Source organism: Oncorhynchus mykiss, chromosome 19 (genome assembly GCF_057628025.1).
Source record: "Oncorhynchus mykiss isolate SJ-2025 chromosome 19, ASM5762802v1, whole genome shotgun sequence".
In the NCBI taxonomy this organism is placed as follows: Eukaryota; Metazoa; Chordata; class Actinopteri; order Salmoniformes; family Salmonidae; genus Oncorhynchus; species Oncorhynchus mykiss.
Window position 1 is genome coordinate 37,974,780 of NC_143040.1, and position 24,374 is coordinate 37,999,153.

Below are 24,374 nucleotides of genomic sequence, written 5' to 3' on the forward strand. Positions count from 1 at the left end.
TTCTATGTGTCCTTGTGGTCACATCCTTGCTATATGCCACATGGTGTAATAAGTAAGAATATTGTCCATGTGACGTTTTAACATCAACCCTGCTCTTCGCAAAGGCATCTAGCTGAACTGGCTTCGGTTTCTGTTCTCTTAACATGCTTATTTTGGATTGAAATAGTAATATACAAAGCGAGCCAGAATGTCCCAAAAGGCATGATCTTCTGTTTGTGGATCGTGAGGCAGCTTAATGTACACGTACACCCACTGGACATGACGCTAGTCTATCCCAGTAACCATATAGCCTACTTGAATTATTCCTGGTGCACATCCCATCCATATTACTTCTCATACATGTGCCACAGACGCTGATGGATGATATAACAAGTATGAGCGTTTCCCCTGTGTCCTTTCTAACGCCGTCCCGTCTTCTCATCCACAGGAGGGTCAGGAGCTGATGGATGCCAAACCTGAGTTCGAGCCCATCGTGACAGAGCGTCTGGCGAAGCTGCACGAGCTGTGGGACAAGCTGGAGTCCACTGCCGAGGACAAGGCCCGTCTGTTGTTTGATGCTAACCGCTCCGAGCTGTTTGACCAGAGTCAGGCCGACATCAAGAAGTGGCTGGCTGAGCTGCAGAAGGAGCTACAGGGAGACGAGGAGGTCAAGGACCTCACAAACGCTAACATCCTGCTCAAGAAGCACCAGGTGTGTGTGTGTGTGAAGGGGTGTGTCTGTCTAATGTCCCTCCCCCAGTTTCGGAGGTTGATCAAACAATAACACTTTAGACTCCGGACCAAAAGCCGTAGAGTTCCAATCTTCTTGTTGAGTCTACCCAGCCACTAGTTTAACCCCCCCCCCCCCCCTCCTCTAGCAAACAGAGAACCAGGTGCGTGACCGTGCGCGGGAGCTGGAAGAGCTCCAGAAGGCTGTCGAGAAGCACGGAGGCCTAGCCGGGAGCAGGGAGGACCAGCTTGAGACTGAGCAGCAAGCTATCCAGATGGACTTCCAGCAGCTCCTCAACCCCCTGTCCCAGCGCAGGGGCAAGCTGGAGGCAGCCAAGTCCGTGCACCAGTTCTACAGGGACCTGGCTGATGAGATTGTGAGGATGCCTTTCAGATTATCATCATCGCCACTACGGCACTGTTGTTTCCACTTGAAACGTGTCAGAATACTTCCTCAGAGAAATGCTGACATGAACACTATGTGTTTCACCGTTCTGTTCTCTCTCCTTTTCTCTCTCTATCGCAGCTCTGGGTCGAGGAGAGGTTGCCCCTTGCGATGTCAGATGAACACGGCAACAATCTCCAAGCAGTCCAAATGCTGTTGAAGAAGAACCAGACATTACAGAGGGAGATGGAGGGTCACCAGCCCCGGGTGGATGAGGTGTTGGAGCGTGGCCGGAGGATGACATCGGCTGCGACAGAGGCAGGCGGGCCGGAGGCTGAGCGTATTGGACAGCAGGTGTGCACCTGCTCACGATTGCATGTGCACACGCCCGTGCACACTTCTTGTTTTCTACCCTGTGTCCCGTCTCCTCGCCCTCTGTTCCTTCCACCTCTTCCCATTTTTTGCTTGTTTTCAACGGTTGGTTTTTGAAAAAGGTTTGTTACTGATACTGTTTTTGTTATGTATTGTGTCCCTGATTCCAGGTGAAAGAGCTGGAGGAGGTGTGGTCTCGGCTGCAGGATGAGATGGCTAAGAGGAGAGACAGGCTGAACGGATCTAACCTGGCCCAACAGTACTTTAATGACGCTGATGAAGCTGAGGCCTGGATAGGAGAGGAGGAGCTATACATGATCACTGATGAGAAAGCCAAGGTAAGGAGGCTGAGGGGAGGAGAGGAAATGGGAGGAGAGATGAGAGAGGAGGGGAGGAGGCTGTGATTTGAATAGAAGAGCAGGAACTCTACATGATTGCTGATGAGAAGGCCAAGGCATTGTACTCCAAATATATTTACAACTATCAAGTTGATCTTATGGACTGTCAGTCCTTGCAACCATAGCTCCACTGGTGAATCGAGAGTGGTGACATTTGTCCAATCTCATCCCTCATAGTAAACCAAGCGGTGGGGATGCTGTTTGGCTGGAAAAAAAACATATAAAAGATTGTGGCTTTAAAGTGTTAATTTCTCCCCCTCTCCACCTCTCTTAAGGATGAGCGGGGAGCCATGTTGATGTTGAAGCGTCACCTGATCATGAAGGAGGCTGTAGATGACTACTCAGACGCCATCCAGAAGCTGGCTGATCGCGCACAGAAGATGCTCAACGAGGACCACCCTGATGGGTGAGTGGAACCTAGATATTTAGGGTTCAGTCAGCTTACCTTGGGTACTACTGTATAGTACAGTATAGTACCACAGTATAGTATCACTACCTCCTCTGTAGGCCTCAGACTATGTTGCATACATGTGGAGAATCCTCCCTTTTTAGGATTGGTCTCTTGTTCCTCACTGTGTAACAGTATTGAGAGTGATGGGTGTGGTTACGATTGGGTCCCTTACCATACAAAGATCAGACAGCTATGATACATCTTGATACATGATGATGACTTGTCTCCTCTTGTCAGTCACTCGCTCTTTCTCTCCCTCTCCCTTCCTCCCTCCCAATAGTGAGTCTGTCATCCGTCGTCAGGGCCAGGTAGATAAGCAGTACGCTGGTCTGAAGGACCTGGCAGAGGACCGCAGGAGGAAGCTGGACCATGCCTATCATCACTTCCTGCTGAGCCGAGAGGTGGAGGATCTGGAGCACTTGATCGCTGAGAGGGATGTGGTGGCCTCCTCCCAGGAGATGGGACAGGACCTGGACCATGTCACGGTGAGGGTGGAATACATACCAAATACAGAGGCCAGGGATTCTCAGTCTAGGACCTCTGGAGGGTTCCTATGAGCTTCCATGGGGTTCTTGAAAAAGCAGGGGGGGGACACGATCGAGTTAATGGGACTTTCTAGGCGGCTGAAGGGATGGAGAATGGTCCAAGCACGAATGTGAAGTCACACCTTGTATTGTTTCTCTCTGTAATGTTCTGTATTCTCATGGAGTATATCCAAGCTTGAGAGCTCTTGTGATTGAGCTCTCGTATTTTTGAAACTATTTCCTTTTTCTTTTCCCTCCCCAAATCTAAACCGTCCAGCTCCTGAGGGACAAGTTCCGTGACTTTGCCCGGGAGACAGGGACGGTGGGGCAGGAGCGTGTGGACTATGTGAATCAGACCATAGACGAACTGATTGAGGCGGGCCACACAGAGGCTTCTGCCATGGCCGAGTGGAAGGACAGCGTCAATGAGAGCTGGGCTGACCTGCTGGAACTCATAGACACTCGCGCTCAGCTCCTACAAGCCTCATATGACCTGCTCAAGTGAGTCTGGACACAATTGGGTAGCAAATAGTCCATTAATGCCCCTAACTGTTTTTGGCTTTGTATGCCTAGGCTCAAACACACAAGACAAACACACAAGGCAAACACAAGACAATCATTTGTCATTTTTTTAGACAGTGAAGACGTTTCATTTTTCCTTTCATAGACGGTTGAGATCTGACTTCTGACAGATTACAGTTGTATACTACAGTAGTGGTACAGTGAGTGCTCAGCAGTGAATGCCCTGGTGGTTCTCAGGTACTTCGATGATGGGAAGGAGCTGGTGGCTCAGATCCAGGAGAAACATAATGAGATTCCTGCTGACCTGGGAGAAGACTTCAGCAAGGCAGATACGTTCCACCGCATGCACGCCGCCTTCGAGAGGGACATCAGCGCCCTGGGAAAACAGGTACACCTTAACCCTCTACTACCTGGGAAGCCTGGAGTTTGTTTGAGAGGTCAATGGGAGAGGCAGCGTTAAGATATTAAGAGGTGTTATGCTGATTTAGAGATAGGACTTAGTGTACAGCCATGTACATTTCAAGTTATATCAAGGTGAGTAGTTGTAAGACAGCATTTGTTTTTGCATGCCTTGGTGGCCTCCCTGTAACAACACATTGCAATAACACTGAACGCCAGTCGTGATTGGAGTCGCTCGAATCCGTCTCGAAGGACGATAAAGAAAATATGGGAAATGGGATTGAAAGTCTTCTACATCGAGGGTGTCGTGGTTCATTTCTGTATTATCAAATGAGGAGAGACAAACTCATCACACAAGTCAGAGTTATACTTAAACTACATCTTTATTCATATATTAATAAGGAAAGCATGTCACACCACACACACAAGTGAATGATGTGAGTGCTCTGCAGTTACGATGGCTGGTCGACGAACCACTCTTAGATGATTCATTGAGAGCCCCGACACAAATGATACAAAGATATTTTAAATGGCAAGATACACCCCCTTAGTCTACATGACAAACAACAGATGTGTGGAATGGGTCACAAGGTTAGGATTCGTATGAAAGAAATGAATAATTTTACAGCAGACAGTATCTGCTGTAAACACTGTTCTCATTGTTTGGAAACCAGGGTCTGGCCCCAAAAACAAGGTTTGCCTCATCATTATACACACCTGAGCCATCTCCGCCCTGGTACCAACCAGTACACAAACACCAACTCATGCTATGGAATGCAGTCTTTAGGTTAAATAACCAAAGGCATTGTAAATCCACTGTGAGCATTAAGCCCCCAGAGGCCCAACTCAGAAGACTACACACAGATGAGAGTGTTCTAAGAACCCTATTCTATTCCATAAAACAACCATTTGATGCAATAACAGTATTATAACACCATCTTGTACTTTTGCTCTCACAAGGGTTTCTCTCTCATAATCACCTCCATAGAGATTCTATATCTAAGTTCACCACCGCAACCTCCCTCCTCCTCCCCCACCAGGTGCAGCAATTCCAGGAGACAGCGGTCCGTCTGCATGCCCAGTACGCTGGGGACCAGGCTGTGGAGATCCAGACCCAGGAGAAGGAGGTGGTGGAGGCCTGGAAAGCCTTGCTGGATGCCTGTGACGGCCGCAGGAGACGCCTGGAGGAGACAGCTGATAAGTTCCGCTTCTTCACCATGGTTCGAGACCTCATGGCCTGGATGGAGAGCACCATACAACAGATAGAGACACAGGAGAAACCACGGTAATCTCATGTGACAGACTGTTAACATAAATGCTAGCTAGCTAGTGCAGGCGAAACTTTGTTTTGTGTTCTGAGTTTAAGGTGAACAGGACAGGGGAGGAAAGGGTATCCCATGGCTCTGTTGGTTGGAGCCAGGTATTTGCAACCACAGTTGTGGGTTTAATTGACACAAGGTGTATACCACACACACTGAATATATGCAGAGAAAAACATCTTCAAAATGACTAAACAACAGGAAACGGAGGAGAGAGTGGACTGGGGAAACGGAGGAGAGAGTGGACTGGGGAAACGGAGGGGAGAGGGGATGAGGGGAGAAAGGAAGGGTGAGGCATGGAGGAAAGAGGATGGAGAGATATAGGATAGAGCGATAAAGCTAGATGATCACATGTTGTTTCTACCTCTCTCTCCTCAGGGACGTGTCATCAGTAGAGTTGCTGATGAAATACCACCAAGGGATTATGTCAGAGATCAACCAGCGTGGACCCAAGTTCTCTGAATGTGAGGAGCACGGCAAAGCTCTGCTGGCTCGCAAACACAAAGACTCTGTTGAGGTGAGGAACACCAGGGCTCTATATCAAATCTCCACGCCTCTCCCTTCCCTCAGATCTTCTCCTCCAATGTGTTTTTAGAAGGCGAGGAGAGTGTATGCAAGCAATCAAGTAAAGTTGAATTGGGGAAGAGCCTGGGGCTCTACTAAATTCTTTCAGATATGTGGCTATTTCCGTACCTTGTGACTCTACCTCATTTGAAAACTGAATTCATCTGACCATCCCTATTGCTGTCATCCTCATTCTCTGTCAGATAAGTATTAAGCTGAGCCAGCAGAGGGAGAAGAGAAAGGAAATGATGATCAAGTGGGAGGACCGGTGGGACTGGCTCAGGCTCTGTGAGTACAGCAACAACAACAACCCTCCCTTTTCCCCTCCTTCCTGATACGGTATTATAGATCAGAGTGAACACAAAAACACAAGGCCTGGGTCCATGTAGCATACTTACACATCGGTCTTCTCTTGTGTGATGTCCCAGTGTTGGAGGTGTGCCAGTTTGCACGGGATGCCTCGGTGGCGGAGTCGTGGCTCGTGGCTCAGGAGCCATACGTGGCCAGCAAGGACTTGGGACAGACGGTAGACGAGGTGGAGAAACTGCTGAAGAGACATGAAGCCTTTGAGAAGTCCACCGCCACCTGGGAGGAGCGCTTCTCAGCACTGGAGAGACTTACTACGGTATATTGTGGATAGGACTGTGTGTGTGTTTGGGAGGGGGAGGTAGGGGGGGGGGTGTTGTTTGTTTGTGATCTGTGTAAATCTGTCTCCTTTAGCCGGTTTTTATCCTGATGTCCCCATTTTTCACATAAACAAGTGCAGTGTGTGTGTGTATCTATGCCTTACCTCTATTTGCGGGTGAAAATGACTCCATTCTATGTCTGTGTCTCTCTCTCAGTTGGAGCTGTTGGAGTTGAGGAAGCAGCAGCAGGAGATGCAGCAGATTGTAACAGAGGAGCAGCAGCGCTCACAGATGGAGAGCAGGAGAGAAGACACTGGGTTTGCTGAGGACTCTTCTCAGCTCTACACCATTGAAGAGCAGACACTGGTTCGTACTGAGCTAATGTATGCTGACAAAATGACCATCTCTGACAATATTATTCCCAATCTGTATATAAGGATATTATATTGATTATACATTAAAATATATATATATATATCATATTCCCTCTCTCCCTCCCTCCCTCACTCCTTTCCCAGCCTGCGTCTGGAGCAGTGGTGGAGGCAAGTTCAGGTCAGTTGGAGGGGACAGCAGGTGACTCCACAATGCCCATGCTCTCTGAGATGCAGGAGGCTGGCTTGCAGGAGGCTAGCTCTCTGGAGCTGCTTGATGCCTCTGTGTCTGGACAGACCCTCAGGGAGGGGGAGATCAGGGCCACTACCCTGCCCGCTGAACCCCTCAGTGCTAAGGCTGTTCTGCAGGAGGGCATGCTGGGACGCAAACACGACCTGGAGGCTGCTGGGAAGAAGACTTCTAACAGGTAGATACGAAAATGATTTGCGTAGAATTCAGTTATTTTTTTAGGTCACACTTTATTTGGATAGACCAGATGTTCTATCTGTAGATGCTCTACAGAAGGCCATACAATCAACAAACTATCTGCTCATTAACAACTTCTTGCTAAGGCTATGGTTAGGGTTACGAAGAAGTTTTGGGTTAGGATAAGGGTTAAGGTTAGGGTTAGAGCTAGGGTGAGTAGATAGTGGAAAGGTTAGTGAGTCTGTAGAGCATCTATAGATGGACTATCCACATAACGTGTAACATTCTTGTTATCATTTGGGGTATTATAAGAAGATACCATTGCACTCACTCGACTGCGGGCTACATTTGATCAGATCCGCGCTAGCCAACACCCGCACAAGGGTTGTTTTGGCGGTGTAAGAGGTAAAACTGTGTTAGAACCATCAAATCCACAAGTGGCTCCTTGCTTTAGCTTGTTGTGGACACTGCAATTGGATGCAATGAAACCACCCAATTTTCTAATCGGACAAATCCTATGCAGCCACGTATTCTATTGTCTACACCTCAATTAGACAGATAAACATCCCCGTCCAAATGAACATGAAAACATGCCTTAAGAGTCAACTTTCTATTGCCGTTTTGAACATCTAACTTGCTAGTGATAACAAGGAAGGGAGTGGTTTGTGACATACAAGAGCAGCCGCTCATCTACATCACCTGACCAAAAGTATGTGGTCACCTGCTCGTCAAGCATCTCATTCCAAAATCATGGGCATTAACATGGAGCCTCCACTCTTCTGGGAAGGCTTTCCACTAGATGCTGGAACATTGCTGCGGGGACTTGCTTCCATTCAGCCACAACAAGATTAGTGAGGTCGGGCACTGATGTTGGCCGATTAGGTCTGGCTCGCAGTCGGCGTTCCAATTTATCCCAAAGGTGTTCAATGGGGTTGAGGTCAGGCCTCTGTCAAGTTCTTCCACACCGGTCTCAACAAACTATTTCTGTATGGACCTAGCAATTTCTGTATGGACCTTGCACGGGGCATTGTCATGCTGAAACAGGAAAGGGCCTTCCCCAAACTGTTTCCACAAAGTTGGAAGCACAGAATTGTCTAGAATGTTATTGTTTGCCGTAGCGTTACGATTTCCCTTCACTGGAACTAAGGGACCTCCCCAAAACATGAAAACAGCCCCAGACCATTATTCCTCCTCCACCAAACGTTACAGTTAGCATTATGCATTGGGGCAGGTAGCATTGTCCTTGCATCCGCCAAACCCAGATTCCTGTCGGACTGCCAGATGGTGAAGCGTGATTCATCACTCCAGAGAACGTGTTTTCGCTGCTCCAGAGTCCAATGTTGGCTTGCTTTACACCACTCCAGGCGACGCTTAGCATTGCACATGGTGATCTTAGGCTTGTGCGCAGCTGCTCGGCCATGGAAACCCATTTCATGAAGCTCCCGGCGAACAGTTGTTGTGCTGATGTTCCAGGGGCAGTTCAGTAGTGAGACAATTTTTACGCGCTTCAGCACTTGACGTTCCCGTTCTGTGAGCTTGTGTGGCCTAACACTTCGCGACTGAGCCGTTGTTGATCCTAGATGTTTCCACTTCACAATAACAGCACTTACAGTTGGCCCGGGGCAGCTCTAGCAGGGCAGAAATTTGGCAAACTGACTTGTTGGAAAGGTGGCATCCTATGACGGTGCCACGTTGAGCTCTTCAGTAAGGCCATTCTACTGCCAATGTATGTCTATGGACATTCCCTGTCTGTGTGATCGATTTTAACACCTGTCAGCAACGGGTGTGGCTGAAATAGCCAAATCCACTAATTTGAAGGGGTGTCAACATACTTTTGTATAAATTGTGTATTTGTCAGCTCATACCGCAGTTACACCTCCAAAACATCCGCTATGCGGATATCTGCCAACACAGGTTAGCGCTCGATCGGATTGAATCGAGGCCTTACAGTAGATAGGATATAAAGTATAGTTCAAATGAATATCATTCAAGTTCATGGCTCTACCGCAAGATAATTCAAATAGTTTGGGGTAAGCTTGGGATGCCTATGTATCTTGGTTAAGGTCTCCTCCAGCTAAATGTGTTTGTGCTCCTGTCCTCTCACAGGTCCTGGAACAACCTGTACTGTGTGCTGAAGCCTGGTCAGCTGTCTGTCTATAAGGACGCCAAGAGCATCAGCCATGGCTCCACCTACCACGGAGAGGACCCTCTGTCGCTCGGCAACGCCAGTTGTGAAGTCCTGACCAACTACAAGAAGAAGAAGCACGTATTCAAACTGAGGCGAGGATCCCGGAGTCTCTCAGTTTACATAGTTCACATCAGTGGAGGCTGCCAAGGGGAGGAACGGCTCATAATAATGGCTGGAACGGAGCGAATGGAATGGCATCAAAACGCCTGGGAACCATGTGTTTGCTGTATTTGATACCATTCCGCCCATTCCGCTCCAGCCATTACCGCGAGACCGTCCTCCCCAATTAAGTTGCCGCCAACCACCTGTGATTCACACGCTCCGTTAATTGCACTTTTTGTTTGAATTCCGTACTGAATGTTGTTCATTTTGGGCTGTCTCTCTTCCAGGCTTGGCGATGGTAGTGAGTACTTGTTCCAGTGTAAAGAAAAGGTGAGTTCTTCATGCACTTCTAAATACTCATGTTATACTATATCAGTCAGTCAATCAGTCAGCAAAATGCAGCTCTGTTGAACCATCTAAAAGATCAGCTTTCTGCTCTTTCTGGAATTAAATCACAAGTATCTGTGCAGCTGTGTTACATCTGTCGATGTATTAGGAACGTTAAATATTGTAGCAATCTTAACCCCAACACCCGAATGCAATGAAATATATTGAACATAAATGGTTATTTCAGAAGGAGCTGGATCTTTGGACCCAGGCGTTGGAGAAGGCAGTGAAGCCCCTGGCGCAGGAAGAGGTAGGACCCTCAGGGTCCGCAGGGGCCCGGGCCCACAGCTTGCCCCCTCCTTCCTCCTCCACCACCACAGAGCCAGCGAAAGACAAGAAAGACAAGGAGAAGAGGGGGTTCAGTCGCTTCACAAAGAAGAAGTGAGGACTGACTGACGATATTTCCGTCACATGGGCAGAAGTAGTGTACAATCAGTAAGACAGATTTTTATCACCTTAAAATATAGATTTTTTTTTTTTACAAATACATGAGATATTGTCGTTTTTAGATTTAAACCTACGCTCATGCTGCGGAGTGTATTTAAAGCCAGTGTATCAACGCAAATGTCCACCTTTTTCTTTCTCTTTTTGTTTCCTCTTTGACTAAATATGCTACTTTTAAATAGTTAATTAAAAGCACAGGAATGTTCTTTTGACACTCAACTGAAGAATGTTTGTACATTTGGAGCTCATGTCATAAAATCATCAGGTTTGGGTATGGTAGCTATTTTCTTTGTAGAGCTTTGTAAATGCTATTTTAGCTAATTCAATGATAGGCCTAGTGTTGCCTGAAAGAGAGTGAGACATTGTACAGTGCTGCACAGCACAATACCTGCATGCACGACAAGTACAACAGCAAGTATGCAAACTAATTGTCCTATGCACTGTGAAAGCCAAATAACATTACCGAAATTGGATGTTATAGACTGTTTTAGCTGAGATGATGAAAGTAACACAATTGAAAGACAATAATGATACCTTATTATTGTCGTGCTTTTACCTAAAACAAAAATCAACTAAATTACTTTCAAACATGACTTTTACCAGAATAGCACTGTGGCCATCTCTGTTGCTGAGAACTTGAAATAGCCTATGCCTAAAACACCTGTGTATCGAATCTCATATCTATACACAGTACCAGTCAAAAGTTTGGACACACCTAGTCATTCAAGGCATTCTCTCAACCAGCTTTGAATGAGGTGGTGTGTCCAAACTTTTGTCTGGTACTGTATCTAAAGATGCATGTTTTTTTTATTTTTTATATGGTGCTATAGTGTCGTGATATTATTCGGGCTCTTCAATCAGCTCTGCTTTAGCCAACCTCTGCATAGCGGTTGTTTTTGACAGTGTAGGTGATGGAACTGTGTTAGATTTGTCAAATCCACATCCTCTATGCGAGTGTCTGCTATTGCCGGTAAACGCTTGATCTGATTGAATCTAGGACTCACACTCAAACTAGACCAACCCGATTGGTCTTTTACTTTGGACTGCAGAGACATATGCAACTGATTCTATCACACTTTGTTTGGTTTCACTCAAAACATCTTCAATTACATAAATCGGAGACAGAAATACTTTTTTAGTCTGTCAAATCGAGGATAAAAATTGGGGGTCAATCAAATCTAAATTGCTTTTCCAAAACCCACACAGTATGAAAATTCATAATGGAAGAATGTGTCAAAATGAATGAATGTATGTATGTATGTATGTATGTATGGAAATACAGAAAGCGTTGAAGACGGGTAAAGACAACGATGTGCAATGTGGAAAACCAGAAAAAAATGTATTTCATTTGAAATCGACCGTCAGAATATTCAAATTTCATTTTTTTCCCTCAATGACATTAGTAAAGTTAATGATACATATTTTAAAAAGGAATCCATTCTCAAATATTTTCTTTTACATCACCTAAATCTATACATGTACAGTATATAATGGAACTAGGAAAATATACTCATATATTTGACTACTGACAGTCCAACATTGTTTGTGTAGTTTGTTTTTCCTTTGTATCAGGTATACCCCCTTCCTTTGTGCTGGTTGGTTGGTTGCTGGTGTGTGATATCGAATGCCAAAACAAAATGACCTATTTACAGAAAATATTCAGACCCCTGGACTTTGCCCACATTAAGTTACACCCTTATTCTAAAATGGATAAAAAAAAAAAAAATAGATATATTATTCATATATACATAAACATACAACCCTATAATGACAAAGTGAAAACAGGTTTTTAGAACATTTTATTTAATACATTTGCAAAACAGACACCTTATTTACAAAAGTATTCAGACCCTTTGCTATGAGACTCGAAATTGAGCTCAAATGCATCCTGTTTCCATTGTATCATCCTTGAGATGTTTCTACAACATGATTGGAGTCCACCTGTGGTAAATTCAATTGATTGGACATGATTTAGAAAAGGCACACACCTGTCTACATAAGGTGCCCACAGTTGTCAGAACAAAAATCAAGCCAAGAGGTCGAAGGAATTGTTCGTAAAGCTCAGAGACAGGAATATGTTGAGAAACAGATCTGGGGACGGGTACCAAAAACATTTCTGAAACAGGTCCCCAAGAACAGTGGCCACCATCATTATTAAAATGGAAGAAGTTTGGAACCACCAAGACTCTTCCTAGAGCTGGCCGCCTGGCCAAACTGAGCAGTTGCAGGAGAAGGGCTTTGGTCAGGGAGGTGACCAAGAACTCGATGTTCACTCCAGCAGAGAGCCAGAGTTCCTCTGTGGAGATGGGAGAACCTTCCAGAACAACAACCATCTGGAAAAACAACAATGTGGAAAAAGTCAAGGGGTCGGAATACTTTACGAATGCACTGTACATGTCACATTGTAATCAATTTTGACACTAGAATAAATGTTTTACTGAAATTGATACTACATAGGTTGTGTCCAAAACGCGAAGTTGCTTTTTAGGGGTAATCACTCTAAATCGAATTGACCCCAAACCTGCTACACATTGCCTTTTAAAATGTACTGGCTGTACTGTCCCTCTAGATCCTTCATCCATTACACTTTCCCACCCTCACATCTACTCACCACATACTAAACTCAACGTCTTGATCTTCCAGTCCTCTGTGTAGTGGTTTTTAAAATCAGCATTTTCTACTCTCTACAAGCTATGTAAAATATCCCAAAATGTTGACAGAAAATGTCTATTACATTGAGAGGTGAACTTGAAAATAAACTCATAAACCGATAGTTTGGAGTTACTGTATGTTCCCCCCAGGCAACACACACACACTGGGTAGAGAGCAAGGTGAGCAGCGGGGTCAGCCGCCATAAGGGTGCCTTGCTTGAGTAAATTCAAAGCTCAAACGAGGTTTTACTGAAGAGTTTAATGAATTATACAAATATAACAACTTTTAAACAGAAAGAACAAATCTGTTGCTGAATTAAAAAAAAAAAGGCACTTTTATTATGTTAAACAATCATCCAGACAGAACAAGCTGTGTTCCTCGACATATTCAAACTTAAAGAGGCCGTTGCTGAGTTTACATTACAGTCGGTAACCCCACATTGGTGTTGAACCAACAGCATCAAGACAGAAATATAATGTAGCAGTAGCATTAACGACTAATATTAAGACACTCTGAAGTCTTTCAGTGTCACTTTGGTTTAAATACAGCCTTGGATAACAGTCTAGTTCACTCTGTAGGAAACCAATAACTGACCAAAAGTATACCTGAATGCAGAAGAAAATAACATTTTGTTTGACATTTTCTTACAAATATTTATAGGCGAAAGTAAGGAAAGACACTGATGGGACATTTCTGGATGAGTAGGTTACTGACAGAAGAGCCGTTTTGGGGACAAGGCTGTTACAACACAGCCACTTTGCCCTTTCCAAGAAACAGGCAGTAAGGCCTCTCAGGTGACAACGAGGCAGTTCAAATGAAAATGAGTGAAATAACATTGAGATGAAGTACAGCACTTGATCCATTGGTGGCAGAGGTGTAGCCTGGTCCCAGATCTGTTTGTACTGTTACCAACTACATTGCTCATTGTAAAGCAAATGAGGAACAAGGAGTTTTGCACAAACAGACAGACTCTGCTAGCCTGAGTGCCAAACCATGCTAAGATCTTCCATTAATATTAGTTGTTACTCTTGATCAAAGAGGTATTGCTACAATTCTTCCAGCATAGAACTTAATAGATCAACCATTGCATTAAAAAGGGGATAAATGGGGGGGAGGTAAAAAAAAAGCTAACTTTATTTGAATAATTAAATAGGCACAGAATTTCAAACAATAACAATTGGATACAATTACAATAATTACAAGAGCCAGGAACCAAATGACAGGATTTAAAGCAGGGGTGTTAAACATACGGCTGGATGGGGGGGGGGGGGTCCAGAAAACTCCATACACTTTATAATGACAAATGACCAAATCGAAACTGTAAAGATTAAATGGACCTACATTTATACAGTTTCTTGACAGTGTCCAGCTCGCCAATGAATCACCGAAATGAAAGCTAGACAGTCAGGGAGCATTGAAAATGCCAAAAGCAAATTTTGACGGTGAGGAAATATAACCGATTCTCAGTGTGGCCCTCCGGACCTCATTAAAGATCAAATGCGGCCCCCGGGAAAAAATTAGTTTGACACCCATGACCTAAAGCGTCATCTCTCACAACCTTGCCCTGCATACCCCGAAGCGGATACAGCCGCTGTGACACCTTTAGACCTCCGGGGGGCGACAGACGCATATGGCTGTGAATCTGGTGGCGTTCCACGTTATACTCCTAGAACGCACGGAGGATTATCAGGGCTTGTATAAATAAAGCATTTCAGGGTAGGAGTGCATTCAACTAGGAGCGGGTCCCCTGTCCTGCGCAACTTCTCCCACATTAGGACTCCTACTCTGTGACGCTTTATGAATATGGGCACAGATCTCACAACGCCTGGAGAAGTGATTCACCGGGTCACATACTAGGGATTGGGCCCCGGGCGAGGACTTTCATCTAGTCATAAAAGGCACAATAAGAGTGTGTGTGTGTGTGCATATTTACATATATCATTACAGAGAAGGCAAGTGTGGTTCAATGGGTTTTTGTGCTGGTTGATTATCTTTGTTCAAGGTGTGCGTGTGAGTATGTATTGTATATTTAAAACACTAGTCTGTACATGTGTGCACATGCAAGCTGAGGCAGAGTCAAAGTGGATGCTGAAGCGAGAGCAGGTAGGTCTACTTGATGAGCTTGTTAGCTCGCTGGTTGGCTTCGTCGATACGTGCTTTGTTCATGTCCGCCTGAGAGAGAGAGATAGAGAGAGAGAGACAGTACAGACACCAGGTGAGAGGTGGATGAACACGTCTACATTTCCATCACTTAGTGCAACAGTAGCACTTCCTTGACAGTGGAGGCCAACGTTAGGCAGCCTCATGGTACACTAGAGAAATATACCACAGACTTGACTAAGGTATCTGAGGTGTAGGAAGGTGAAAGACTAAACTGTAAATTAAAAAAAAAAAAAATAATAATAATAATAATAATCTCTTCATAATAATCTCTTCTCTTTTAAATGACTGAAGTTTGCATTGATCTAACATGGTAAACTTTTGCTCACAAAGACCTCCAGAGCATACTGGTGACATCCACGGCTGCGTTTATACAGGCAGCCCGGTTCGGTGTTTTGTCCAATCAGATTTGTCCAAAGACCAATTAGTGAGAGAAAAAAAAAGAAGATAGCCCATAGAAAGAGAGCCTCGCAGTATAATAAAGCCGTAAGGAGTGAGGCAGTGTATGGATTGGATAACACAGCCCAGCTATGACGACAACCCACCTTATCTGTGATGCGGTCGATATGTTTGTTCTGCTTGTCTATCTCAGAGCCCATGTCCATGGCCATGTTCTTCAGGTTGCCTATGATGCTGCCCACCTGGTCCAGATTCTCCTCCATCTCATCCTCCCGAGCATCGTTGGTTATCCTGGGGGAGAGAAAGGGACACGTTACATAAATATCTACTAATCTCATATGCATTTTCATGAGACTTCTTGCTCTTGCTTGATAGCTCTAAACCCTTCAATTTTACCAGATCTGAAGGGTCTAGATAAGTAAAATCAATGTAGCGATGGACCTTCCACCATATTGCCGGCCACCTTACAGATCTGCAAACATTGAAAGGGCAAAGGAAGCAAGAGTGACTTGGGACCGGCTAATAAATTCTAGGTGTGTATTATATGGTTGACTGGTTTCACTCACCTCTTGACGTAAGGTCCCCCCGTGGACTGCTGCTGGTTGGCCTGTCCATTACGGATGCCTGCTGGTTGAGTGGACACCACCGAGCTGTCCACTCCCTCTCCTCCACCTGCACTGCCACCATCACCCATTCCCCAGGTACGCTTGTACTTAGAGTCATGCTCTATGGACGTTACCCTGATGGACAAGATCAATAAAAGTAATTCAGTCCGCCAATCAAATCAGGGGACAACTTCAGGGGAAGATAGATTAAAACATGCTAGGAAACTGTGAGAGCTATCACTACAGAAGGTACAGTACAGAAAGTTACGACGACTCATTTCCAGCGTAGCAGACAGAAGTGAGGTTAGGTAGCTGAAAGGTTAGGTTACAGTTTGCTACCTGTCACAGGGGCAGACACAGAGGCCACAGCACTTGGACAGGTCAGTCAGGTTCTTCTCAGCCTGTCTCATATCCTGGTTGATCTGGTCCATACCCTCCTCCGTACGCTTCAGTTGCTCTGTTACACAAACAGAACATCAAAAAGATCCAGCTCAGGGAAATGCAACATTAAAAACAAATTACTGAAATGAAAACCTGGCTTGTTTTTAAAAAAAATGTTTAATGGTTTTGATGATCAATGACAATGTCTTCTCTAGGGCGATTCCACAACAGGAAGGCCCAGAAATATATTTGTTATCTTAGATTGCACTGGCAATTCTCACGTAGAGACTTTGGGGAGGAAGGATGTTTGATATGCTTTTTACAAATCATGATGAAAGTAGCCATTTTAGGCCCTTTTTAAAATGACTCCTTATAGTGTGCCCTAAAATATGGAGAATGTCTAGATTTAGAAATACACATTCAATTTATTCAACATGACCATCTCAAAAAGTACCCTTTTTGATTTAGTAAATGTTTTGACATATTTTAGACAGTATCAGGGGTCGGAAACGAGCGGCCCGCGCGGCAAAACCTGCCCGAAAGGGATGTTTTTTTTTTTAGATTAAAAAATAATTTAAAAAAGACTAGAATCACCAGGAAAATTCGTTTAGTTTAGGAAATGTTCCCAAGTATTCCCACAAATAAAGTTAAATGTTTGTGTCTAAATGGAATCAAGGTATGAACTTGTTATTTTTAAAATACAATTTAATATTGGGCTTAGTTGTGGTCAATTTACAGTGCACAAATAATTATATTTATGTTCAAGTCTAATTAAATTCTCTCTCCCTGTAAATTCAATTTAATTCAAATTCCAGGTTCGTCTCAATTCCAATTGTAGGTACATTCCAGTAATTCAATATTATCCCCAACAATTCCACAAATTCCAATTAGAATTCAATTCCCTCAGGTGTATCATATCACTATTCAGACAGCATAGCTACAGTGGGTATCAGAAGCATTCCCCCACCCCTTGGATTTGTTCACATTCTGTTGCGTTACAAAGTGTGATTAAAATTCATTTCAATGTGATTTTTTTGTTGTCCTTGATCGACACAATACCAAAATGGAAGAAGAAAAAAAAAAAAGTGATTACAGCTGTGAGTCTTCGGTAACGAAGAGCTTTGCACACCTGGATGATGTAATATTTGCCCATTATTCTTTTAAAATGAGGCAGGCTTCACTTGGCTGGTTCTCAAACACGTGCAGATCAAACGCACCGCTGGAACGCCGAGTAAGGCGTTTACGGGTCCTGGTAAACGTGAAAGATGGCGCAGAAAACCGGGTGTTTTAACCGACGTTCGCTTACTTCAATCTTGACCGTACGCCGATTAAGGTAGGCAGAGTAAGGCGTTTGCATGACTGTTGCATAATCTGCCTACTGCCATAAGCAGTTTAATATCGAATTATTAGTGTGCATATAAACATACTCGAGGTGTTGGGGGATCACACCTAGACAGCAATTTTCAAGTCTTGCCATAGATTTTCAAGCATTTACCAAGTGATGTGTTGTGTTTGAAGTTATTATTATTAGTGGTATGTACAGGATACACATGGTATTCACTGTCCAATAAAATGCTTACTCGCAGGCATTTAGGCCAAACATTTTATTCCTTTGTGGTGTTTTTATGCAGTATTACTGTAGTGCCTTTGTTGCATACAGGATCCATGTTTTGGAATATCTTCTGTATACTTTAATTCTTATTTTCACATTTAGGTCATTATTCTGGAGTAAGTACAATTTTGTTGCTCCATTCTCAGTTGTTTTCTCCCTTCATAGTCATTGAAGCCCGCAGCTGCTTTAAAAATGGCCAATGGCCTCATGGTGACACCACTTAGGCAGTTTCCTTCCTGTTCTGCAGCTCAGTTCAGAAAGACTATCTTTGATGTGTCTGTGTGGTTTAATACATCATCCACAACATAATTAATAACTTGACCATGCTTAAAGAGACATTCAATATCAGATTTTATTTATTGTTACCCTTCTACCAATCACTCCCCGATCTTTGTAGTTGAGTCTGTGCTTATAATGCAATACTTGACTGAGGGCCCTTACACATGTATGGGGTACAGAGGAAGGGTTAATGTAATTTATGTGATATGTAAAGCCAATTTTTACTCCGGAACTATTTTACCCGTGCCTTAATAAAAGGGGTGAACACTTCCACAACAGCTATATGTTATTTTTTAAATAAAATGTGTTGACATTGGAGTATTTTGAATAGATCAATGACAAGAAATCAGAACTAAATCCATTTAAATTCCACTGGCATGTATTTATTAGAATTGTTTTGATCAAAGTGGGGTGAATACTTATGATATACTGGAAATATAGAAATACAAGTTGAAATGATTTAGAACAAATCCTGTAGCCAATGTTTGATACTATGTGCATTAATTCCATTTACTGGAAAATGTAAAAATACTGAATTCAAATTAAACTAAATGTTTTACAATTCCAATTTAAAAAGTCAGTCTAATACCAATTCCAGAACTTGAAGATTGTTGAAATTTGAATTCAGTTTTACATAAAATTAAAAATTAAAATGGCCCAAAACAATGTGATATAAATGTAAAAATCCTTCCTCCCAGTGAAATTTCTATGTGAGAACTACCAGAACAATATGAGATGCAACTTTTACAGGAAGAACCACTGTGTCATACCGCAGCACACCTTGTCGCAATATTGCGGCATGTTATTTAATTGTCAGCCATTGTTGCCATTAATGCAAGTTTGACCACCAGAGGGCATCTTTGAGAAGCATTTGATAGCCTTCAATATTGTCTGTACTAGAGAATTTAAAACCTTAGTATATGGGATTGATTTTAAGAAGTGTAGCCTAACATTCTAGTGTTTCTACAACAACAAAAAAACCCTCAGGGGTTGAAGCAGTGGCACAGGGTACCATACTAAACCACACATTACCTCTAAATCCCACAGCATCATCTCAAAACTTTTAGTTGAGCAACCACTGTAACATAAATATTTTTGGAATCGCCCTCTAGCAAAAGATGGCGTTCCAGAGCTGGTACTTGGTAGTGGTGAACCATGTATCTCTGACTCACCCCCCTGTTGGTCCAGCATTTCAATGGTATTGACACCAGTCTGCCTGCTCTGTGGACACAAGAAAAGACCACAGTTCAGCACCACATCAGGAACTCAAAGACCACAGTTCAGATAACTTATAAGGGCAATAATCTTTCTCACCTCCTCAGCCATCTGTAGCATCCGCCTGGTGCTCTCCAAGGACTGGGGGGAGGACAATAGAGGAACAAAGCAGTAATGTTACAAGTAGTACATACAATATTCAGACCGCTTCCCTTTTTCCATGTTACAGCCTTGTTCTAAAATGGATTAAATCAATCTACACACAATACTCCATAATGACAAAGCGAAAACAGGGAATTGTTTTTGCAAATGTATTACAAATAAACAGCAATACCTTATATTTACATAAGTATCCAGACCCTTTTGCTATGAGACTCGAAATTGAGCTCAGCTGCATCCTGTTTCCATTGATCACCCTCAAGATGTTTCTACAACTTGATTGGAGTCCACCTGTGGTAAATTCAATTGATTGGACATGATTTGGAAAGGCACACACACACACACTTGTCTTTATAATGGTCCCACACTTGACAGCAAAAACCAAGCCAAGAGGTCGAAGAAATTGTCCGTAGAGCTCCGAGATAGGATTGTGTCGAGGCACAGACCCGGGGAAGGGTACCAACAAATGTCTGCAGCATTGAAGGTCCCCCAAAACACAGTGGCCTTTATCATTCTTAAAATGGAAGCAGTTTGGAACCACCAAAACTCTTCCTAGAGCTGGCTGCTCGGCCAAATTGAACAATTGAGGGAGAAGAGTCTTGGTCAGGGAGGTAACCAAGATGGTTGTCCTTCTGGAACGTTCTCCCATCTTTGCAGCACTCTACCAAATCAGGCCTTTATGGTAGAGCGGCCAGACGGAAGTCACTTCTCAGTAAAAAGCATGACAGCCCACTTGGAGTTTGCCGAAAGGCAAACCATGAGAAACAAGATTTAAATCTTTGGACTGAATGCCAAGCGTCACGTCTGGAGGAAACCTGGCACCATCCCTACGGTGAAGCATGGTGGTGGCAGCATAATGCTGTGGGGATGTTTTTCAGCGGCAGGGACTGGGAGACCATTCAGGATCGAGGGAAAGATGAACAGAGAAAAGTAAAGAGAGATTCTTGATGAATCTGCTCCAGAGAGCCCAGGACCTCAGACTGGGGGCAAAGGTTCACCTTCCAACAGGACAGCGACCTTTAGCACACCGCTAAGACAACGCAGGCGCGGCTTTGGGACAAAGCCTGGATAGACCTGAAAATAACTGTGCAGCAACGCTCCCCACCCAATCTGACAGAGCTTGAGAGGATCTGCAGAGAATGGGAGAAACTCCCCATATACAGGTGTGCCAAAAATGTAGCGTCATACCCAAGAAGACTTGAGGCTGTAATCACTGCCAAAGGTGCTTCAACAAAGTATGGAGTAAAGGGTCTGAATACTTATGTAAATGTGATATTTCATAATTTTTCTATACATTTGCAAACATCTCTAAAAACCTGTTTTTGCTTTGTCATTTTGGGGTATTGTGTGTAGATTAATACGGGGAAAACGACTTAATCCATTTTAGAATAAGGCTGTAATGTAACAAGAATGTGGAAAAAGTCGAGGGGGTCTGAATTCCTTCCGAATGCATGAACATGACAGCTGGACAGACAGACGTCAGTGTCTTTTAGGGGTACAGGCAATCCTGGGCGGATGCTCTAGGTCTAGGAAACACAAAGACTAGGTTCTATTGGTCTAAAATACAACAATGGCCTCATTTTAAAATCAGTTAGGCGAGGAAGAGACACGGTATACCCCGTGACTAGCCCAGTTTACTGTGCCTGGTCAGGCGAGGTAGAATAATTCAAATCAGGCAGGAACCATCTCCCTCCCAGCAGCACATCAATACACAACATAACAGCAGCAACAGGTGACATGGCGTAATGATGGAATGCAGTCAGGTGAGACAGAGGACCTAATAATAACAACAAGAGAGGCAGGACAGGACTGAGTGTGAAAGACTCTGAAAGGTGTAGCCTACAGCAGAGGAGCACTAGGAGGTAGAGCTAGGAGAAAGGATGACTCAGGGTATGACGACTTCAGCAGTATGAGCGGCTACACTATGCCACCTCACTAAAATGGCTTAAGCTAACAGAGTTGAAAATGATTCACCCCTGACATTTCTAAGCTTACCTTTTGTCCGAACCACTCAAAACTGTGTGTGTGTGTGTGTGTGTGTGTGTGGTACAGTAAGAGGTTACTGTGACAGTTTACCCCAAGCCATGTTGTCCTAAACCCAGCACATAGGTATCAGTCTGTCAGTCAGGCAGCAAGGAGAGAGAGAGAGAAAGACGGAGAGAGAAATTTAGGTTGGTAAGACTAGATAAAGATTAGAATCAAAATGTCAGAGGACCACACTATTTAGTATAGTGTTAATAGAACAGTTTTACTAACCTGGACCTGAATAACTTCTTTGCTTAGATCAGTGGTTTCCACTAGCGCCGGCTGTCGGCTACACAATCGTTTTCAGCCGGGTACTTTTCCCACAGATTAACTAGGCTACTTTTTGTTTACAATTTGCAAGTCAGAGAAAAAGTATGCCCGAGCCCTCTCCCACTAGAATGAACGATATGCATCTTCTAGCAATCTAAGTGAGCGTGTTTCATATGCAGCCACAAAGTGCTGGTGCATAGGCTTACTGTGCTATGATTGACGAACAGCAAGCTTGACTAGTTTTTAAATGGTGTCGTACTGACTGAATAAAGCCGATCTCATATCCTCCCCCATTCATAAATCATATAAAATGGACAAAACTGTGTTGTCCCGATGCGTTACAAGTAAACTAAAGATTCTAAACTAAAGATGTTTGTAGTCAGTAGCCTACCGAATCGGTAAGAAAGCCGTACATTTGGCGCCATAATTTGCGCTGGTAGGCTTTTTGGTGATTACCTGCAGATAAATTATGAAAACATTTGATAAAGATGTTATTCACGCAGTGAGGATTCACCTAGGCCAATAGAGAGAAAATATGGTCCAAAATATGATTGTTAAAAGCCAATGATACTTGTATGGTATTTTCAAAGATATTATATGGGTCTACTATTGACAATGGAGACGTCAATTGCGGCTTTCTGTGGAGCAAAGCCATTGATTAGCACCCGCTTCATTCTTCAATCATACCTGTATTACAGATAGCTGAGAAAATGCCTCTTAAAAGGAAGCTTGAAGCCTGTGGAAGTTGGCAGACTTTTACAGGATTCTTTAAGAATAATCTGTGGGTCAGTAAAAAAAAAAAAACTTATTTTATTTTTAATGAATGACATACTGCAATTCACAAAGAGTTGCAAACACTTGTTGACTGCGGTCAAACCGTGTAGACATTCTCCAAGCTCTGATGCTGCGGATGGTCATTAGTAGCCTACCAAACTTGCTAACTGCCTGGTGCTCAGCACTCTATTGTCCCTCTAATCCCTCTGACATCAATGCAAATGTGATCAAACACTTAATGAGAGCCCATGTTTCGCAAAATGTATATAGGCTATTCGGGAGAAAACAGAGTGATGGCCGCTAATAGAAAGAGGAGGACCCCCACAAGCTTTCTATAGGCTAGGCCTACTATATTTATTTCTCAACTTTCCTAATATTAAGCACATTGCTTATATTTACAACAGGAGTATAACCTACCTGGCTGGCAATTAAAATAAACCACGGGAAAACCATTCAAGTGTACAGAAGACATGTATTTTTCCCATTGCCAGTTGAGACAGGTGCATGATAATGGTCCATTCTAAATCAAAACAAATTTCACACCTATATTATTTAGGTGTATGTGAAGACCAGAATAAATCAAGAATAGTCTGATGGGTGACAATATTAGCCCATCACTTGTGAACGATGCCCAGATTGTGTGGCGTAAGGAAAGAAACAGCACATTCATTTTTTTTGCAACTTTCTCCAATCAGTCACTCACTTTCTCCAATCAGTCACTCACCTGGCCTATATGTTTTGATAAGGTTTGTATCACAACTGGCCAAATAACATCTTAAATTTAAAACACATTAATCCGCTTTACAAGGGGTGTAGAGCCTAACTGGCGCATATATACACACACACACACACACAGCAAGCGAGTTTCAAGTTTGGGGAAGTTAATTTTCACCGTAAAAATGCACCTTTATAATAAAATAATTACATGTATAATCTCATTTGCGGTCACTTTTGAGAATGGTGTTTTTCAGCTAATTGATTGCATTTTGGAACATATACACTTGCCGTGTGCGTATTGGTGAACTCATAATGTGAAGAAATAGCCTAATAGTTGATCAACATTTTAAGCTAAACGTTCTGATCTGTTGCGTCAGCCACATTGTTTAAATAAGTTGTTTTGATGCTAGTGGTTGTATTAATTTGGGATCTATCGCATCCCACAACTTTCCCAGACTATGTTTGGTTATTTATTTCTCACACAGAATACAGTAGGTTAACTTTTGTACTATGGGGGGATAGTAGATTGACATAGGCTACTTCTTTTGCTGTTTGTTAGGCCTACTCATCTTGTTGGCTGATGAAAAGTAAATGTGGACAGTTCTTCCAATGTCTTCAACATGCACCTTTTTGATACATTTTTATTTTGGGGTGTGGTTACCCTTTAATTCAAGTGTGCATGGTCTAGCAAAAGGCTGCTGTTAAGCTGAGTTGAAGCCACATGTGATGGTTGAGTTTGCGAAACAGATACCCACTGGATTAATGAAAAACAATCCTGATATAATTCTGCCAGGTCAACATAGGCTACATGGACTGTCAAGTCATGACACGGCCTGAGAGAAGAGGACGTGCAAGAGAGATAGAAAGCAGTTGCTTTGCGAGGTATCTCTAGCTGAAAATAAATCATCTAAGTGATTAATGGTTGGTATTTAGCAGTCT

General features: G+C 43.4%; 2 protein-coding genes across 6 annotated transcripts in view; one reads left to right on the forward strand and one right to left on the reverse strand.

Annotated features, from left to right (window-relative positions):
- The window catches only part of sptb (spectrin, beta, erythrocytic), a 52,338-nt gene extending 39,378 nt beyond the window's left edge, over positions 1 to 12,960 (forward strand). For 2 of the 3 annotated variants that reach the window (XM_036954603.2, XM_036954605.2), the window contains 17 exons: positions 428 to 691; positions 858 to 1,085; positions 1,235 to 1,447; positions 1,636 to 1,803; positions 2,139 to 2,269; positions 2,595 to 2,799; positions 3,116 to 3,339; positions 3,598 to 3,748; positions 4,800 to 5,044; positions 5,457 to 5,595; positions 5,846 to 5,930; positions 6,071 to 6,267; positions 6,485 to 6,634; positions 6,787 to 7,067; positions 9,173 to 9,346; positions 9,644 to 9,686; positions 9,931 to 12,960. In XM_036954603.2, the coding sequence (XP_036810498.2) occupies positions 428 to 691; positions 858 to 1,085; positions 1,235 to 1,447; positions 1,636 to 1,803; positions 2,139 to 2,269; positions 2,595 to 2,799; positions 3,116 to 3,339; positions 3,598 to 3,748; positions 4,800 to 5,044; positions 5,457 to 5,595; positions 5,846 to 5,930; positions 6,071 to 6,267; positions 6,485 to 6,634; positions 6,787 to 7,067; positions 9,173 to 9,346; positions 9,644 to 9,686; positions 9,931 to 10,128 (3,096 nt within the window). In that variant the 3' untranslated portion in view covers positions 10,129 to 12,960. The remainder of the gene's footprint in view (positions 1 to 427; positions 692 to 857; positions 1,086 to 1,234; positions 1,448 to 1,635; positions 1,804 to 2,138; positions 2,270 to 2,594; positions 2,800 to 3,115; positions 3,340 to 3,597; positions 3,749 to 4,799; positions 5,045 to 5,456; positions 5,596 to 5,845; positions 5,931 to 6,070; positions 6,268 to 6,484; positions 6,635 to 6,786; positions 7,068 to 9,172; positions 9,347 to 9,643; positions 9,687 to 9,930) is intronic. The other variant, XM_036954604.2, reaches the window with a different exon arrangement.
- Positions 12,961 to 13,082: 122 nt separating this feature from the next.
- LOC110497632 (synaptosomal-associated protein 23) overlaps positions 13,083 to 24,374 on the reverse strand; it is a 40,408-nt gene continuing 29,116 nt past the window's right edge. For all 3 annotated transcript variants that reach the window (XM_090210948.1, XM_021573872.3, XM_021573871.3), the window contains exons 3-8: positions 19,590 to 19,631; positions 19,448 to 19,496; positions 16,343 to 16,460; positions 15,965 to 16,138; positions 15,545 to 15,689; positions 13,083 to 15,011 (exon numbers count right to left, since the gene is read on the reverse strand). In XM_090210948.1, coding sequence (XP_090067074.1) covers positions 14,949 to 15,011; positions 15,545 to 15,689; positions 15,965 to 16,138; positions 16,343 to 16,460; positions 19,448 to 19,496; positions 19,590 to 19,631 — 591 coding nt within the window. In that variant the 3' untranslated portion in view covers positions 13,083 to 14,948. The remainder of the gene's footprint in view (positions 15,012 to 15,544; positions 15,690 to 15,964; positions 16,139 to 16,342; positions 16,461 to 19,447; positions 19,497 to 19,589; positions 19,632 to 24,374) is intronic.